This window comes from Erinaceus europaeus, chromosome 21 (assembly GCF_950295315.1).
Source record: "Erinaceus europaeus chromosome 21, mEriEur2.1, whole genome shotgun sequence".
Lineage (NCBI taxonomy): Eukaryota > Metazoa > Chordata > Mammalia > Eulipotyphla > Erinaceidae > Erinaceus > Erinaceus europaeus.
In genome coordinates, this window is record NC_080182.1 from 30,809,455 (window position 1) to 30,829,077 (window position 19,623).

At 52.3% G+C, this 19,623-nt stretch overlaps 1 protein-coding gene across 2 annotated transcripts in view; it reads right to left on the minus strand.

Moving 5' to 3' along the window:
- The window catches only part of LMCD1 (LIM and cysteine rich domains 1), a 40,356-nt gene that overhangs the window by 3,936 nt on the left and 16,797 nt on the right, over positions 1-19,623 (minus strand). Inside the window, exons 2-4 of one of the 2 annotated variants that reach the window (XM_007522259.3) lie at positions 5,643-5,731; positions 4,175-4,430; positions 1,905-2,255 (exon numbers count right to left, since the gene is read on the minus strand). In XM_007522259.3, the coding sequence (XP_007522321.2) occupies positions 1,905-2,255; positions 4,175-4,430; positions 5,643-5,731 (696 nt within the window). Of the gene's footprint in view, positions 1-1,904; positions 2,256-4,174; positions 4,431-5,642; positions 5,732-19,623 lie in introns of those variants that run through there. The other variant, XM_007522260.3, reaches the window with a different exon arrangement.

Below are 19,623 nucleotides of genomic sequence, written 5' to 3' on the forward strand. Positions count from 1 at the left end.
CTCGTGAGCTTGTGCCCCTACTGTCTGTCAGTCTGCCCCACCTGTGGGGCTGGGTGAGGGTGTCAATTACTGAACCAGGCCTGGGGGGGGTCTGCTGTTATGGGGGGGGCTATTCTAGCTGCCTGTCCTGGTTTTGCATCCCAAGTTCAGGAGAGAGATCACCCACTTTTCCTGGACCCCTTCCTTCATGTGTGGGTTTCTCCCTTATGCCCTCATTCACCCAGAGGAGAAAGAGGTCACTCGATCTCTCTCTCTCTAACTCCTCACATGTGACACTGCGTGGGGATGTGGACTCCAGGGCACCAGCCTGGCTCCAAAGTCAGACCTCCAAAGAGGTACAAATATTTGACAGCCTTCTGATATGATTTCCTTGACTATTGCCTTCTCTTTTCATTTTGAACTTAAACTTCTAAGGTTGCAGTGTACAGGAACTACATTTTCAAACGAAGATTTGTAAAGAATTAAACTATCATCCAGATGTATGGCTATGGAGTTGGAGCCATTTCAGATCTCACTCCTGAGAAATTAGAGAAAAAGAAAAATCACCTGAAAACTCAACAAAATACAACCAGAATTTCTCTAGAAAGTCACTAAGCCACAGCCACCAAGTTGCAGATGCTACCAGTTGCTTCTCCACTGGACATGGGTGTTGGCAAGTGGATCCCTATCCCCAGTCTGCTTCTATCTTTCCCTAGTGGGGCAGGGCTCTGGAGAGGAGAGGTTCTAGGACACATTGGTGAGGTCCTCTGCCCAGGGAAGTCAACCCATATGTGTGACCTTGGGAGAACTACTTGCGTTTCCAGTGGAGGGACTGGGGACACAGAACTCTGGTGGTGGGAATGGTGTGGAATTATACCCCTGTTATCTCATAATTTTATAAATCAATATTAAGTTACTAATAAAATGTATTATGATTATTATTACCAGAGCACTGCCCAGCTCTGGTTTATGGTGGTATGGGGGATTGAACCTGGGACTTCAGAGCCTCAGGCATGAGAGTCTGTTTGCATAACCATTATGCTATCTACCCCCACCCCTAATAAAAAAAATTTTAATGAATAAAAAAGTGATGCTGGGCAGGGAGCAGAGTTTGCTGGAGCAAGCTTGGATTGGGGGGGCTCTCCCTGCCCCCCAGCCAAAGGCCACCCACCTACCCCCTCATCCCCACCTCTCAAGGCTCATCTGTCTTTCAGCCACAGATTTCATTACACCTACTGTGTGCACTTAGCCTCAGCTTGGGGGGGGGGTTGGGAGCAGGCTGGCCTGCTACCCACTGCCCTGCCACTTACTGTTCATCAGACAGCTGCATGTGGGGGGGGCAGGGTTGGGGAGGACACTGGGGGACACTCATGGGGAAAATGAGGTGACAGGCCTCATTTTCTAAGTCTCCACAGGCCACATTCCCCGGGAGTGGTCTTATGCACAGGAGCCAGATGGAGGCTTTGATGTCAGTCAGCATGTGGGAAGGAACTTCCTGGACCAGTATGTAGCATTCCTGCCTCACTCCTGGGGGGGGGGGGAGGGGGGGGCTCATGACCACTGTCCCCAGCCAGCCAGGGCTGTGCTTTTGGGCTTATTTGTCTCCCAGAGTCACTGAGGCTGCTGGCTGGTGGGAAGGAACTGGGCAGGGACTCTTCTTCTGATGTCTGTCTGTCTGTCCCTGGGGTTTGCTCTGCTCACAGGAGCCCCCAGAGCCAGCACCTCCAATGTCCCCACTGGAGAACCCTCTGGGGGACCCAGCTGGGACCCTGAAATCCAGTCAGCACCACCGCCCACAAGCATCTTGGTCCACAGTGATGAAGGCAGGGGCAGCTGCAGTGACTCGTGGAGGAAGTGTGAGCACAGTTTCACCCCCGGCCCTGGCTGGGGGGAGGGTCAGGGTCAGCAGGCACAGGGAGACTCACATATTCCCCCTCCTTGGTGGGGTCCCCAAGGCTGCCGTTGGTGGTGGGCGGGGCGGCTGCCTCCCCAGCCTTAGGCTTGTCCTCAGGCTTGTCGTGGGGCCTGCCCTCCTCCTTGGGCTGCCCGCCTTGGCCAGGCAGGGCCACCTCCCCGACGCCCAGGGCCTCGCTCTTGTAGCGCCGAACAAAGTCCTCCATCAGTGGCAGCTCGGCCTCCACCAGCCCGCGGCAGCGTGCAGGGTCCAGGTCGTGGACCGGCAGCTGGTGCAGCAGCTGGCGGCGGCGGTAGAGGGCGCCCTCAGTGCCCGTGACTGGCTGCCTCTCCTTGGGGATCAGCTCCATGTACTGCAGGCCCTGGGGACGAGAGCAGGGGCAATGTGCTGACTCTCTGGCTTTGCACATATGGATTTGGTTACATGTGGTACCGGGGATAGAACCAGAGCCTCAGGCGTGCCATTCCTGTGCTCCACCAGCTGCTCAATCCTCCCCCCCCCAAAAAAAAAAAAGGAAGTCAGCCGGTAGCTCAGCGGGTTAAACGCACGTGGTTAAGCGCATGGATTAAGTGCACAAGGATCGGCATAAGGATCCCGGTTCCAGCCCCCGGCTCCCCACCTGCAGGGGAGTCGCTTCCCAGGCGGTGAAGCAGGTCTGCAGGTGTCTGTCTTTCTCTTCCCCATCTCTCTCCATTTCTCTCTGTCCTATCCAACAACAACAGCAATAAAAACGATAATAATAACTACAACAACGATAAAACAACCAGGGCAACAAACAGGGAAAAAATTAATAAATAAAATTTTAAAAAGTCGTGGGCAGGTGTTGGCACATCTCGCTGAGCCAACTACCATTCAGAAGGCCCTGGGTCTGAGGACACAGCTGTTTCTCAGGTCTTTTCTTTCTTCTCCCTTTGTTTATTTGACAGGACAGAAAGAAACTGAGAGAGGAGGGGGTGACACAGAGGGAGAGACAGAGACACCTGCAGACCTGCTTCACCACTTGTGAAGCGTCCCCTGCAGGTGGGGAGTGGATAGCTGGACCTGGATGGGTCTTTGCACATGGCAACCTGTGAGTTCGACCAGGTGTACTACTGCCAGGCCCCTCTATCATTTTTATCAATTTATTTATTTTAATTTTTGTATTTATTTATTCCCTTTTGTTGCCCTTGTTGTTTTATTGTTGTAGTTATTATTGCTGTTGTTACTGATGTCGTTGTTGTTGGATAGAAATGGAGAGAGGAGGGGAAGTAAGAGAGGGGGAGAGAAAGACAGACACCTGCAGACCTGCTTCACTGCCTGTGAAGCGACTCCCCTGCAGGTGGGCGGCTGGGGGCTGGAACCAGGATCCTTCCACAGGTCCTTGCGCTTTGCGCCACCTGCACTTAACCCGCTGCAATACCTCCCGACTCCCTCAATTTATTTTTTATTGCCATCAGCGTTATTGCTGACATTTAGTCCCTGCATGATGAGCTCACTCACTGCTCCTAGTGGCTATTTTTGCTTTATTAAATTTTTTTATTTTATTTTACAGAGAGAAATGGAGAGAGGAGGGGAAGACAGAGAAGGGGAGAGAAAGATAGACACCTGCAGACCTGCTTCTCCGCCTGTGAAGCGACTCCCCTGCAGGTGGGGAACTGGGGGCTCGAACCGGGATCCTTACACAGGTCCTTGTGCTTTGCATCACCTGCGCTTAACCCACTGTGCTACTGCCTGCCCCCACTAGTTTTGCTTTTTATCCCCCCCCTTTTTTATTTGCTAAGACAGAGAGAAACTGAGGAAGAGGGGGGGGGGACACCCTGCAGCGGGGCTGGAACCTGGGTCCTTGCACTTGGTAAACTGTGAGCTCAACTGGGTGCACTGTCTGGTTCCCTGAGGTGTTTGCATTACCTACCCTCCCCCTGTTTCTCCTCCAGTTTCTGCTCCTTCACCCCCTGCCTCCTGTTCCCAAGGCTGGGGTCAGGGGGCAGGGCAAAAGGAAGGGACTGGAGACAGAGGACAGGAGACTAGGGGCAGCTGATATGGGAGTAGGGGACTGGGGACAGGGGGCAGAGGACTGTGGACTGTGCACAGGGGTCAGGGAACTGGGTACGGGCGACTGGGTACAGAGGACTTGGGGCATCAGGCAGGGGTCAGGGAAGAGTGGACAGAGGACTGTGGACAGGGCACTGGGGACTGGGAACTGGGAACAGGGGGCTGGGTACAAGGGATTGAGGACAGAGGACTAGGGACAGGGGACTTGGGGCAGCAGACAGGGCACAGGGGACGGGGCACTGGCCTCACCAGCTTCTGGGTGACGCCGGGCGGCGCCCACTCGTAGGTGATGGTGTCGAAGGTGGGGTCCTTGCCGGTGGCGATGGGGTTGGTCATGATCATGCGGTTTCTCTTGTAGATGCGCACCCCGTCGCCCCCCTTGACGCGCGCGGTCAGGGAGACATACTTGGAGTCGCTCAGCAGGCGCCCGATGCGACGGTCGTCCTCCAGCTCGGAGCCCAGGCAGTGTTCCTCCTGGCTGCACCGGCAGGCCTTGCAGATTTTCCTGGGGAAGGAGGGGGAGGCGTCACCTGGGGAGGGGCATGGGGTCACCCTAGGGGGCGGGGAGGAGGAGGCGTGAGGTCCACCCACCGAGTGGGGAGAGGTATTGGGTTACCCTAGGGAAGTGGGGAGGGGCGTGAGGTCCAGCCATGGGGAAGAAGGGGGTGTGAGCCCCCTCCCTCAGGGGAGGCGGGGTGAGGGCAGGAGATCCACCCCACCCCGGGGAGGGGAGGGGCTAAGCTCTTGTGCAGGGAGGAGGGGGGGCGGTCTCTGATGGCAGCAAGACACCTGCTGAGAGCAAGCCGCCCTGCCCCCCTTCTGACTTGAGCAAGTGGGAAGGGTTGGCTGGTGGTGGCTCTCTACAGGCTTGGCAGCCAGGATTGCATCTGAGGGACTCTGTTGTTTCTGCCAGTCTGTGAGCTGGTGGATAGGCAAGCAGAGGTGGCTGGACAGCTGAGGGAGCTACTGTGTTCCATGTGGCGCTTTGTGTCTTTAATGAGAGAGGTTCTAAAGCAAAGGTCTGCTTCCCTCCTCTGGCCTGAACCTGGCCCCCAACTGGGGGTATGTATGGGATCTCAGGGTTTTCAGAGATGGAAACTGTCCTGGGGGGGGTCCCTCTACTCTATGCTTTTAGCCTGCTTGTGGGAGAGAACTACAATCTCTCCTGTCCCAGCCTTGGGAAATGGGGGGTGGGGGTGGGTTCAGGGCCAGGCCTGGGCTCAGCACTGTGGGGTGATGGTTTTTGTTTATTTCAGTCCTGAGCTCTTCAGTGGAAACCCACTAAATGGGGTGATGAGGTTGGAGGGAGAGGCTTTAGCAGCCAGGAGGCAAACCCAGGGCTGAAGGTTATCCTACGAGGGAACAGGGACCAGGCCACAGCTGCTCAGGGCTGCCCCACGTCTGCCCCTGTTTGTCTGCCCTGCCTGCCCGTGCCTGCCTGAGTGCCCTCAGTTACCTGCGTCTGTCTGTGTCTGCCTTTGCCTGTCTGTCTGCCCACAGCTCCACTTGTCTGCTTCTGGTTGCCTGTGTCTGTCTGTCTCTCTGTGTCTGCCCACGTTTCCCCGTCTGCCCAGGACTGTCCCTAAATGCCAAGCCACAGCTCCCCTTCCCAACTGCCTTGCCAGGAGGACCCTGTGCTGTGAAAGCCAGGCTGGCAGAGTGATCCTAGGGTGCCCTCCCCACAGGCAGCCATGCCCCCCCCCCAGCCTCTCCTTACCTCCACGAGTGTGGCTCGAAGCCTCCACAGCCCCCCTGGCATCGCAGGCATGGTGGGCCCCTGGCTGAGGGCACCTGGCCCAGGGACATCTGTGGAAGGGGACAGAGAGTGGTTCCCTACTCAGCTCCAGCTGGGCACAGGGTGGGGAGGTGACCCCCCAAATGTTGGGCTGGCCAGGCGATAGTGGAAACCCTTGAGTGTTTACCAGGAAGGGTGGGGACCCACTGGAAGGCGGCCTGGCCCAGGATAGCCATGAGGGAGGGGCCCCGCCCAGCCAGACACAGGCTCACTCAGGCTGCCAGCCTCCAGCCTCCTCTGGCCTTGTGGTCACCCAGCTGGGAGGGGAGGGCTCGGCTCTGGACCCCACCCACACCCTCTCCCCTGTGGATGTGTCCCTGTGGGGAGTCCTGGCCCCTGGTCCCTCTGTCCTGGTGATCAGCTCAAACAGGACTCCATAGCACCAGACATCGTTTTGCCCAAACACAGAGGAGTCTGAGAGCCCCTGGGGTAGGAGGACTTCCTGTTGGACACTGGGCAGAGGGGACCAGCAGGCACCAGTAACCAGGCGTCCACTAGCAGAATCTGGCCAGAGACTCGAACTCCAGACCCCCAACCCTCAGAGTTGCACCCTAAGAGTTCCCTGGGAGTCCTGAACCCGCACTTACAATCTCCCATGCCCCATCTGCACCGCCAGCCCTGGGTGCTGGCATTTTGTATCTCCTGGAGCTGGTGGAAATGTCAGATTTTCTGCCCTGAACCTCACATCATGTCATTCTCTCTCACATCCCCAAGCCAGGGCTGTGACCTCCCACCTTGGAGCCCTGGCTGAGGTCCCAGGAAGGTCAGGCTGGGGTCACAGGGCGGGGTCACCATGACCTGCACCCGCCTGTTCTGGCTGGGCAGGGCTGCCGACTCCAAGGGCTGCAGACTCCATTGGTCACTGCTCAGGGGTCTGCTGACCATGCACCCAGCTGGTGGCCTAGGAGGACTGGGCCCTGGTGACGGGTGACAGGAGCCTGGCTGGGCCCACAGGGGACCCGGCTGTGGCTCTGAAGACCCTACACCGAAGCTGCCATTATTCAGCAAAAAGAACAGCAAAGCCCAAGGCCTGCCAGGAGCAAGTCCCCTCTGTCCTCAGCTCTTAACGAGTTTCCGCAGAGCTGGCGCCTCACATATGGGAGATCCTACCACTGAGAGAACATGGCACTCTTCCCACTCATCTCTTTTGTTTTATTCTATTTTATTTTAATTCAGTGCTTTTATTGCTTTAATTAATTAATTAATTAATTCCCTTTTGTTGCCCTTGTTGTTTTACTGTTGTAGTTATTATTGCTGTTGTTATTGATATCATTGTTGGATAGGACAGAAAGAAATGGAGAGAGGAGGGGAAGACAGAGAGGGGGAGAGAAAGATAGACACCTGCAGACCTGTTTCACCGCTTGTGAAGTGACTCCCCTGCAGGTGGGGAGCTGGGGGCTCAAATTGGGATCCTTATGCCGGTCCTGTCCTTGTGCTTTGCGCCACTTGCGCTTAACCTGCTGCGATACTGCCCAACTCCCTATTTTACTTTTTTTTTTAACCAAAGCCCTTATCAGCTTTGGCTCATGGTGGACTCTGGAGCTTCAGGCATGACAGTCTCTTTGCATAACCATTATGCTATCTATCCCTGCCCTCTTTTATTATAATATATGCATTTATTTATTTATTTTGTTGCCAGGGTTATTGTTGGGGCAACCTGACGCTGTTGACTGGCTACGGAAGAAGGGCAAACGCTAGAAGAAGAAGAAGAAGAAGAAGAAGAAGAAGAAGAAGAAGAAGAAGAAGAAGAAGAAGAAGAAGGAGAAGAAGAAGAAGAAGAAGAAGAAGAAGAAGAAGAAGAAGAAGAAGAAGAAGAAGTGCCAGCACTACAAATCCACTGCACCCAGTGGCCACTTTTTCTTTCTTTTCTTTTTTCTTTCTTTCTTTCTTTCTCTCTATTTTCACTTGATGGCACAGAGAGAAACTGAGAGTGGAGAGGGAGACAGAGATAGATAGATAGATAGATAGATAGATAGATAGATAGATAAGGACACCTACAGACCTGCTTCAACTCTCTGAAGCTTTCCCCCCCTGCAGGTGGGGAGTGTGGACTTGAACCCAGTTCCTTGCACATGCTAGTGTATTATTCAACCAGGTGCACCACCACCTGGCCCCCTCGCTTATCTCTTTTAGAATGAGAGAATGACAGAGGGGAGGGAGAGAGAGAGAGGGAGAGGGAGGGAGAGGGAGAGGAAGAAAGAGAGAAGGAAAAAAGAGACTGGGGAGACAGTATAATGCTTCTGCAGAAAGACTTTCCTGCCTGAGATTCTGAGGGCCCAGGTTCAATGCCCAGGACCACCATGAGGCAGAGCTGAGTAGGGTTCTTGTCAGCTGCAGGCTCACTCTGGGTCTGCCCATCTCCTGAGCCGTTGGGAGGTTAAAAGCAGCCCCTGGGGTTCCTGGGGCAGCTCAGCATGTCGAGGGTCAAGTGCACAGGGAGACATGCAGTCAGCCTTGGGAAAAGTCTCAGAGGGCAATTCGTTTACTGAGAGAGAAAGCAAGTACATATACCTGTTGCCCAGGTAGAAGGTCAAGGTCATCATTAACCCGAGCACAGAGCAACATGATGCATAGCCGCATGTTGATGTATAAACTATTTGATCACAAATGAAGAATTACCATACAAGGTTTGGTCACAAGCTTCACAATGCATATTTCCCTGGGGGTAAATTACAGGCACTTCAGAGGAAGGGGGAGGAGGAGGGGTAGTTGAGCAAGAACATATGTGGTGGCTTTCAAGTTTGGCCAAACAATGTACAGTAATTCATGGCCTTTGTTTTAAGGGGAGAGGAGGGGCATGTGCAGATAGGTAGCCCCCATTGCAGAGAAGCCGTCCATCATTAGTTCAGGAGGTCAGGGGGGACCTGCCCTCCTCTTGACCTGAAGGGAAAGTTGGGGGTCAACCCACTTGAACCTCATGGAAACAATGACCTGGACAGTGGGCCCCATCCTCCAATAGTCAACAAAACAGTGGCAAAGCCATATGGCCCTGCATAGCACTCAGACAGTCCCCAAGGGACACAGGAGACACAGACTGAAGGACTTGAAAGGACAGCTGCACCCCTGTGTTTACAACAGCCCAAACATAGCATCAACCTAAATGCTCACCTGCAGATGCCTGGGTAGACACTCAGTGGAGTATTACACAACTATTAAAATGGAGCAGTTGTGTCCTTTGGTTTGTGTGCTTGTGGGTGTAGCCGGGGCTTCCTGTGTGTGCTCTTAGGAAAAGGGCGGGGGAAACAGAGAGCTTCAGAACTGCTCCTGACACCTTTACACCCCCTTGTGCACCCCCTGTGAGCTCTCTCCCTCACCCCAACACTCTGTCCTTTGGGAACAAAGTGTTTGGAACTGGAGGTGACAGACACTGCTGAGTGAAATCAGCCAGGGAGTCGCAGACGCTGGCTGGATGCTCTCACTCCTACCTGGACCACAAATAACTAAAGCAGACATCAGAAGTGGTAATAACAGTTCCAGGAGACTGTGAAAACCAGGATGGTTCTGGAGAGATCGGGGGGGGGGGGCAGGGCAGGGTCTCGGGGGGGGGTGATGGTCCATAGATATGAATAGATGTGAATCTTGTGCTTCCGAACTCGGGAAACTGAGGACACTTCTAGAGCAATAAAAATCAGAAAAAATAATAAGTAAATTAAACGGGCCAGGTGGTGGCACACCTGGTTGAGAGCACCTGTTACCAATGCATGAGGATCCAGGTTCAAGCCCCCATTCTCCACCTGCAGGGAGAAGCTTCCTGAGTGAAGCAGGGCTACAGGTGTTCTCTTCCTCTCTATCTCCTCCTTTCCTCTCAATTTCTCTCTGTCAAAAAAACAAACAAACAAAACTAAGTCATGAGAGATGGATCATCCAGCCTCTCTCCCCAGTTCCTGGGGTGCCGGCACTGCCTGTAGTGACTGTGAGGAGACCCTAAAAGGTAAGAGAGGGCTCCTGTCTCTGACCATACTACTATCACACAATCTCTCTTCTTCCTTCTCCTGCCCCACTTCTCTCTCTCTTTTAATTTTAATTTTATTTATTTGATATAGAGAAATTGAGAGGTAAGGGGACAATAGAGAAGGAGAGAGACTAAGAGATAACTGCCACCCTGCTTCACTGGTTGCAAAGCTTTCCCCCCAGCAGGATGGGACTGGGGGCTTGAAACCAGGTCCTTGTGCATTGTAACGTGTGTGCTCCACCAGCTGCACCACCATCCTGCCTCTCTCCTTCTCTTTCCTTCCCTCTCTCCCGCCCCCCCTTCTCTGAGTGTTGTTCATCTTTGCTTCTTGGTGGGTGGTGCCGGGGATCGAACCTTGGGCATCTGGAGTGGCAGTCCCACTGCGACCATAGCACCCTCTCCCCCGTCCAGTGCTCTTTCTCAGTCCAGTTTCTCTTTCTCTCTAGGAAGTGTCCTACCAGCCTGGAGGAAGATGTAAGTAAAACCACTTTGCACCCAAAGTTGTCAGGCCCCTTCCCCAACAAAAACAGAAACAGAAGCAGCAGCAAACCCCTGGTGTAGAGATTTACCCAAAGGCCGAGAAGCTGAGAGAAAGCTGCTTCTCTTAGGGAGGGGACCCACCCCACCCCAGCCCACCCACCCCACCCCAGCCCACCCACCCCACCCCAGCCCAGCCCAGCCCAGCCCTCAGATGCTCAGGTTTCTCTTGGAAATTAAAATTGACTTGGCTTCAGGCTTCTTAGGTTTCTGAGATTCCTTCTCCAGTTGGAAACTTTGAGCGCCAGGGGTGGGTTCTCTCAGTGTTGGGGGCTGCTGGCAGGAGGGTCCCTGTGAAGCTGTGGGCTTGTGTGTGGTGTGAGTGTGTGTATTTCTCTCTGTGTGTGTTTCTGTGTGTGTCTCTGTGTGTGTTTTTCTCTGTGTGTGTCTGTGTGTGCCTCTCTCTGTGTGTTTCTCTCTCTGTGTGTGTTTCTCTCTGTGTGTATCTGTGGGTGTTTCTGTGTGTGTCTCTGTGTGTGTTTTTCTCTGTGTGTGTCTGTGTACACTTGTGTGCTTGGATTCACAGTTTGCTGCAGGACTGGTCCTCCCAAAGATAACACCTCAGGTTGGGATTAATTCAGGGAGTGGAGTGATGTGGCAAACCCTGTAGATCCCTCTGCTTCTCCTCTCTGAGCATCACAAGGAAGCCGCACATACACAAGCAGGCTCCTGCTCAAAGACCACTTATGTTGTAGTGTGCAGCCTTTAAGAAGAAGTTGAGAGGGAGTCGGGCTGTAGTGCAGCGGGCTAAGCGCAGGTGGTGCAAAGCACAAAGACCGGCATAAGGATCCCGGTTCGAACCCCGGCTCCCCACCTGCAGGGGAGTCACTTCACAGGCGGTGAAGCAGGTCTGCAGGTGTCTATCTTTCTCTCCTCCTCTCTGTCTTCCCCTCCCTCTCTCCATTTCTCTCTGTCCTATCCAACAATGACAACAACAACAATAATAACTACAACAATAAAAAAAGAACAAGGGCAACAAAAAGGGAAAAAATAAATAAAATAAATATATAAAAAAAAGAAGAAGAAGTTGAGAATCAAGAACAGAAAGGGAAACACAAAGCAGAACTGGGACTGGGTTTGCTGTATGGCACCAAAGTAAAGGAGCAGGGTAGTGGAGGACCTAGGTTGGGGTTGAAAGTGTTGCAGAAAACTGAGAAATTCTAGGCATGGACCAACAACTGTATTTACTATAAACCATTAATCTTACCAATAAAAAAAATAAAAAGATGATGTTTTCATGAGGTCAGACAGTGGTGCACCAGGTTGAACGCACATGTTCCTCAGCATAAGCACCCGGGTTCAAGCCCCCTGCTCCCCACCTACAGGGGGAAGCTTCACAAGTGGTGAAGCAGGGCTGCAGGTGTCTCTGTCTCTCTATCCCCCTTCCTTTTCAATGTCAGTTCTATCAAATAAAAAATTAATTATAGTTTTAAAAAGACGTTTTCCACAAGCCTCCCTCTGATCAAGGATTCCTCCCCTCTCCACCCCCAGTCCCGTCTGTCTCTCTTCCTGGCTTCCTATCTTTCTTTCTTTCTAATTTTTTATTTTTCACCACTCCTGTCACCAAAGGCCTGTGTCCCTGTCCCCACCCCATAGATAACCACTATAGTTCTGCTACAGCCTTAAATATAGGTGGACATTTTGTCGGTCAGCCCCCCTGCTCCATCCTCCATTGCTGACACTATGGCCTATTTACATAATCATTGTTTTGCCTGAAAGATTCCCCATCCATTCCTTTGATCTATCTTCTTTCTACCTCGAGATCTGCCCTGCCTGCAGGGTAACATCAATCCCACCAGTTAAAACCATCACAACAGTTGCAAAGGAAGTTCCCAGCGTGCCTTGTTCCTTTCTCCACTCCCTTTTCCTAGCCATTTCATTTCCGACTTTCCACTTATGGTCTTATCCTATAAAAGTCACCTCTGTTTCTGGATTCTCTCTCTTCCCCTCTTCCACATCCTGACCTAGAGGAGGGCAGGCCTACAGGGGGAGGCAGACTCTGGCCATTGCGGTTTTTGGTCCCACTTGGCCTAAACCGCTGCACTCACGCCCGACTCTGGGGCTTCTGCATGAGTAAAGATTTGTATTGCTACTGCCACGAGCTTGGTTCCTGGATCTTCTCTCTCTCCTGCCCACGACACTAGCCCGGTATTTTGGAGCCCAACATCTGTTCACATTCATATACTCAATTCTCTATATTCCACATCTGAGTGACACCATTCTGTATTGTCCTTCACCTTCTGACTTGCTTCACTGAGCATCATCTTCTCCACTTCCATCCACTTTATCCACAATATCATCCCATTTTCATTGCTGCATAATACTCTGATTGTATGCCCCATGATGTTTTTATCTAGTCATATGTCAAAGATTGTTTCTAGGTCTTTGCTATTGTGAATAAAGCCGCTATCAACATGGGGGGGTGCATATATCCCTCCCTTCAAATCAGTGCTATTACAGCTTTGGGGTGTAAGCCTAGGAGTGGAATTGTTGGGTCATATGGCATTTCCATTCCTGTCTGTCTAAGGATTCTCCATACTGTTCTCCAGAGTGGTTGTACCAGTCTCCTGTGTTTCCAAAGCTGACATCAGACAGGCTCGCACAGCCTTCCCCCTTCCCTGCAAGACTCCCCTCTCGGAACGTGCTGGGTTCACATGCTTAATATGACCCAGATCTGTGTGTAAGACAAGCTGGTACTAGTAGACCACTGAGCTGTAGATCTGAGACTGAGGTGAGCCAAGGTTAACTCTGACAGAGCAAAGCAGGGTTCGCTTCTTAGTGAAAGAAAAACGCAGTTGGCAGCCGCCTCCCACTCCTCCCAGCACACACAGGGCTTCCTCCCCCGTCACCCAAGTGGCCTGGTCGGTGGCCTGAGAATCTGCTTCTTCCGCCCCAGAGTCTGCTGACCACCCAGACAAGGTGTCCTCTCTGCACACACAGAAGAGACTGTCCCCTGTGCAGCTGGTGGCTGTGAGTGACTGTGGGAAGGTGGTCAGTGTATAAAGGGCAGCGCCATGGTGCCAGTTTCCTGTGGACACAAGTCCAGCTGGGTCTGCTGGTGGCACAGACACTGCTTCCAGCTTCCTGCATCCCAGTCTGGGTGGGGGGGTGTCTCAGCTCCTTACCTGGGAACCTCATAATAAGAGGGCTTTCTAGAGCCATGGGGTCCAGAAATAGGCTTTTGCTTTGCAAACAGTCCTCTCTGAAGGTCTCCCATTGGTAGCTGCCCCACCAACACTGAGCCCAAAACCAGAGTGACAGCAGCCATGCCGCCTTCTCCAGAACCTTCTCTGAGGCCCTCTGAGCAACTTCTCTCACCACAGGCCCCAGGACGGGAGCCAAACTCCTGTCCATGTCCGAGGCCACCCAGGAGGGTCTGAGGGCTTGGGACCCAGCCCTGTCTCCCCTGCCCAGCTCCCCCCACCCCCGGCCCTGTGGGCATCAGCAGAGCCGGGACTGACCCTGTGCACACACCCCACCTGGCAGCGCAGAGCCCCATGCAGGCCCCTCTCCCATGGGGCTGCGGGCTCCCTGGGTGTCCCTCTGTCCTCAGCTTCTGAAATAACAGCTGGCATGGGGCCACTCCTCATAAACATCTGCTGGAGTGCTGCTTCCACACCCACTTCTGGCCCTTGAAAATGCTCACAGAGTTCAGACAGCAGAAACCCCCTCCTGGCTGGAGTCCTGGGTTCGACAGTGCCTCCTGCTAGTACTCCTAGCTCTCCTGTCAGTCTTTCTCTGTCCCCTTCAAGGGCTCCCTCCAGCCCCCAAGGCTGTAGGTCAAGTCTCTCATCTCTGCTGTCCACAACCGCCTTCACCCCTAGGCCTTTCTCTGCCACTCTCTCTGGGACTCAGCTCTGTGGGGACATACAGGATTTGCCCACGGGGTGTCTTCAGTTTGATCTCCTTCTCCAGGAGCCAAGAGGTCAGCTGAACCCTGGGACCTTCCCTGCCAGGCTCCTGGGGCTCAGGAAGGGCAGAGACTGGAACCACCCCCCTTCCCGCCCCCACCCCCGCAAGTCCCTGCTTCCTGGACCCGGGCCTGTCACAGGCCACCTGTGTGGTCACAGACTCCTTCTCAGAGTCTAAACACATCACCTTCTCCACACTCACTGCTTGGGGAAAGGACTGTCTATGTCTATAAACAAACATATTAAATATCACAGCAGGCAGCCAGCTGGGGCAGCAGTGATCTGGACTTTTTGGAAACCAGTGAGGTTTTTTTTTTTCTTCCCTTTTCAGTCCTTGGAGCTTAGTGCCAGCACTACAAATCCACTGCTTTTGGCGGCCTTCCCCCACCCCCTCCCTTTTCCTTTTTCATTTGATAGGAAAGAAATTGAGAGAGGAGAGAGAAAGAGAAATGTCCCTGCCTCCATGAGGTTTCTCCAGATACTTCAACTGTATGGAGAGTCCTTCAACAACAATGAAATTACCTATGACCCAGCAATCCCACCCTGAGGCATTTATCCAGTGAACAATCAAATACTAATTAGAAGGGACACAGGCACCCCTGTGTTCACAGCTGCGTTATTCAGAATAGCCAGAGAGTGGACACAGCCTAGATGCCCATCAGCAGATGACTGGCTAAAGAAGCTCTGGGATTTATCTTCAATGGAATGCTACTCTGCTATCAAAAAGGTGATGTTGTGTTCTTTGGGACAAAATGGTGGATGACACAGGAGGTGATGATGCTTATTGAATTTATTATTAAAAACATGAAAGACTACTACCAGGAGGTTTCACTATATGTGGAATCTAGAGATCGGACACATATGAACTTGCAAAGAAAGAAAAAAACACATACACACAGAAGTAAGCAAACTGTAAGACTTGTGGGAAGTCTGGTAGTTTCTTTGGGAGGTGGGAGGGTGGGGACACAGAGCTCTGGTGGTGGGTGTGGTGTGGAGCTAGACCCTGTCATCTTACAACCTTGTAACCCACTTAATAACAGATTAAAAAAATGAAAAAAAATTGTTTCACTCTGACTTACCATGGGCCAAAGAGACACGCAGGAATTCAATAGGTATCTATCTGCACATACCTGAATTTTCTTAGTGCTATTCCAACAACAGTCAAGATATGAAAACAACCCAGGTACCCATGGGCAGGTGAGTGGGTGTGGAAGCTGTGGTCTGGGGGAATACTACTCAGCTGTGAAAAAGGTAAAAACCCTGCCATTTGCAGCTAGCTTGGTGGATGCAGAAGTGGGAGGGAGGGAATGCTAAGTGAAATAAGACAGAAAGAGAAAGAGTGGTTGAGCTCAATCCTGTGTAGGATGGAAAAAGACACAGATAGGGGCCAGAGAAAACAAACCAAACCGCAAAGCAATAACACAAGCCTATGCAGGGACCAACATGCTCAAGGCCCAAGCTTCTGCATCCTGTAAACACGCCAGGTGCAGATGAGACGCGGTGGAGTGGCCAGAGCCACTGTGCACAGAGTCACTCCTTGAGCTCATGGGCAGCAAACAGCGACGACACCAGGGGACTTCATGGCATCTCTCCTTGCCTCAGTTTACCCATATGTCAAATGGGCTGGGCATCGAGATTAGCTAAGAACAACACAGCATGAGGGTGTGGATCCACCTGCCAATGACCATGTCCATCGGAGAAGCAATTACAGAAGCCAGAACTCCCACATTCTGCACCCCAAAAAGAATTTTGGTCTATATTCCCAGAGGGGGAGAAATGTTAGGGGAAGATGACCAGAGGGCTCTGAACCCCAATTCCACCAGGACCTGAAGCCTTTGTCACCAGGAATCTTTTTTATTTCATCACTGAAAGGGAAATGAATTTGGAAAACAGCAAAGGAAGCCAGGTACTGTTTCTCTTATCAGAAAGAAAAGAGGGAAAAGGAAGAACACTTGAAAGTAGTAACAGGTGTAGATGTGGCTTAGAAAGGAAAGGGGTGGGGGGAGTCGGCGGTGGCGCAGCGGGTTAAGCGCATGTGGCGCAAAGTGCAAGGATCCACATAAGGATCCCAGTTGGAGCCCTCGGCTCCCCACCTGCAGGGAAGTCGCTTCACAGGCAGTGAAGCAGGTCTGCAGGTGTCTATCTGTCTCTCCCCCTCTCTGTCTTCCCCTCCTCTCTCCATTTCTCTCTGTCCTATCCAACAACAACGACATCAGTAATAACTACAACAATAAAAAAAAAAAAAAGAAAGGAAGGGGGGGCGGGCAGTGACCTACCCAGTTTAGTGCACATAGGACAAAGCACAAGGGCCTGTGCAAGGATCTGGACTCAAGCCTCCAGCTCCCCCTCCTGCAGGGTGGGATGCTTCACAAGCAGCAAAGCAGGTCTGTAGATGTGTATCTTCATCTCCCTCTCTATCTCCCCCTCCCCTCTCAATTTCTCTCTGTCCTGTCCACCGGGAGCAGAGGATTCGTAATGCCAGCACTGAGCCCCAGCGATAACCCTGAAGGCAAAAAAAAAAAAAAAAAAAAAAGGGAAGAGAAGGCAAGACCATAGGAAAAATGGGCAAATATATTTAAATATAGGTAGATAGATAGTTATAGAAATACTAGTCAGCCCATATCTGTGACCTTGGGAGAACCACTTTAGTTTCCAATGGAGGGAATGGGGACAGAGAACTCTGGTGGCGGGAACAGTGTGGAATTATATCCCTGTTGCCTTGTAATTTTGTAAACCAGTATTAAATCACCAATAATTCATTGCTGGATGAAAAGAAAGACACACAGCAGCATGTCTCCCAGGTTCCAGACCAAGGCCTCCATCCATCCCCCTCAACCTCCTGGGGTCACGGGCAGGACCTGGTGGGTGTTTCTGCTGGCTTGGTGCTGGGGAGGAATGACTAATAAAACTGAGGTTGGGGAGGGTGTGGTTTGGGGGTGGAGTCACCTCTCAGTGCGCCTGATCAAGAGGAGAAAATTCAAGGATTGGTGGGATCCTTCAGACCATTTCCTGCCAAAGTGACCTCCCCAGCTGACCTCTGAGTGGACAGAGAGAGCCCTTCCTCCAAAAACACATCTGTAGCCAGCATGCTGCACTGTCAGGGGCTCAGAGCCAGGCCTCTGGCCCCTGGCCCCCACAGGGTGCAGACAGGAAGCCTTTTCAGAGGTGAGGAGCACCCAATCGAGTCTAGTCTTCAGAGGGACGGCAGGGGTGGGCCCGGGGTCTTCTGGGAACTCCTCGCCCTTCAAAGCAAGTGCGGGGGCTTGGCAGACTCTGGGAGCTGGGCAGTGCTGTTCCCAGTCCCCCTGGTTGGCCAGGAAGAGAGAGGGAGGACTCAACCTCCGCGTGGATGGACGGCCGCCACCAGCCCTATTTGGGTATAAATACTTATCAAGGGCTCAGCCATTAAAGTAGGTCCTGGTCTGAGCACTGAGTGCTTTGGACTCAACTCCAGCCAAGCCTTAATCATCCTCCCTCAGGCCCTTGTCTGTCTGTCTGTTGGAGATGGAACTGCTGTTACCCAGAAAGTCCAGCCAGTCACCCCTTCCCCAGTGCACTCCCCACTCCAGGGACACTTCCAGCAGGCGCAGTGAATCTCAGGGTTCAGACAAAGGGTTCTGGCAGCTGTTTGAAGGCAGGAGGGGAAAGAAGTCTGGGCCTCCCAGACTTTGAAAGCCAGTCCTGTTCCAGACATGACTGAACCTGGGACCAACTCCAAACCCTCAAGCCCTGTTGCAAGGCGGGGTCTCCCCCACCTCTCACCTCAGGTCATGTTTACACCCCAAGGTGCTTCCTAAATCCTGCTATGGGGCCAGCCTCCAGGTCAGCAGGAGGCCTGTGGAGCTCAGGCAGAAGTGACCAGATGACCAGAAGTGACCGCCTCATCTCTCTGCCCCAGATCTGTCTCCTGTCCTCGACCCTCCTTTCTCTCTCCTTCCTTCCACCCCTCAGAGGTACTGCTCTTCACTGATAGAAACCTGGGGTTTGGGGCCAGGTGGTCGTGCACCTGTCTGAGCACACACATTACAGTGCACAAAGGACCCAGGTTCAAGCCCCTGGTCCCCACTTGCAGTGGGAAAGCTTCATGAGTAGTGAAACAGGGCTTCAGGTGTTTCTCTGTCTCCCCCTCCTCTCTAAATTTCTCTCTGTCTCTATCCAATAATATATCAATAAAGATGAAAATTATTTAAAAAATAAAGGAACACAGGTTTTAGGTGTGAATTTCTTATAGAATTAAAAGCAAGGGCTGGGGTCAGGAGAGGTCTCAAATGAATTTAGGGATGGGGCCAGTGAATTTAAGTGAATTCTCAAGTGAATTTAGGGGTTTTGGTACTAGACAGTCACACCAAGAAGAGAAGATTTGGCAAGAGAGGGACCGGGGAGGCTGGGTGGGTAGCAGGGCAGGAGCTGAGAGGGCTCCAAAGCCTGGACAGGGCTGTCCCTGACACTGTCCCTCCCCAGGATGCTGCAAAAACACAGCCCTCAACCCCCTGCACCCCACCCCCATGCACAGCTTCCCCCCTTCCCAGTGAGACAGATCCAATGGCATCTTTCTCTTCTACCACTGCTTCAAGGCAAAACGACTGTCCCTCATAAACCTCCAGTAGGACTTGACGCCATATATGGAGATCCTATGTAACCACCACCCAGAGAAAGACTGTAGGAACTTCTAGAGCCTCATTCCAGTCCAGGAATCCACTGTTTTGAGTTTGGCCCCTGTAGACTGATCTTTTTTTTGCATCTCACAGCATCAAGAGTTCACAGAATATGATCTTCTCACTTATTCTACTCGAGATGACACAGTGCTGCTCCTTCTGGGAGGTTTTCTGCTCTCTCAGTAGGAGGTGAATTCTTGATTCGCCTACTGATGCAGATTTCAACCATTTCCACCACACTCATCTGGTAGAGTGTGTGTCTTGCCATGCCTGAGGCCCTGGGTTCGAGCCCTGGCACTACATGGAAGCACATGGAACTGAGGGAGCTCTATGGATGGTGGAGCAGTGCTGTGGTGTCTCTCCCTCCCTCTCTCCCTCGCCTTTCGCCACGACAAAAGGAATGAGAGAGAGCCGAGCCGGGCGGTGGTGCACCCAGTTAAGCACACAGTGCTATGTGCAAAGACCAGTGCAAGGATCTGCGTTCAAGTCCCTGACTCCCCACCTCTAAGAGGGACACTTTACAAGCAGTGAAGCAGGTCTACAGGTGCCTGTCTTTTTGTCCCTCTCTTGGTCTCCTCTTCCCTCTCAATTTCTCTCTGTCCTATCCAATAAAATGGAAAAAGTGGTGGCTAGGAGCAAGTGGATTCATAGTGCTGGTGCCTAGCTTCAGTAATAACCTGGGAGCAAAAAATCAAACAAACAACAACAAAAAAACAGGAAGTTCCTCAGCAGTGAAATTATGTATGTGTGAGGCCCTGGACTCATTTCCTGGTGCCTCCAAACAAAACCAAATAAAGCTAACTGTTGCTGGAGATATTGTAGCCCATTTTGCTGGCGGACTTCTCTGC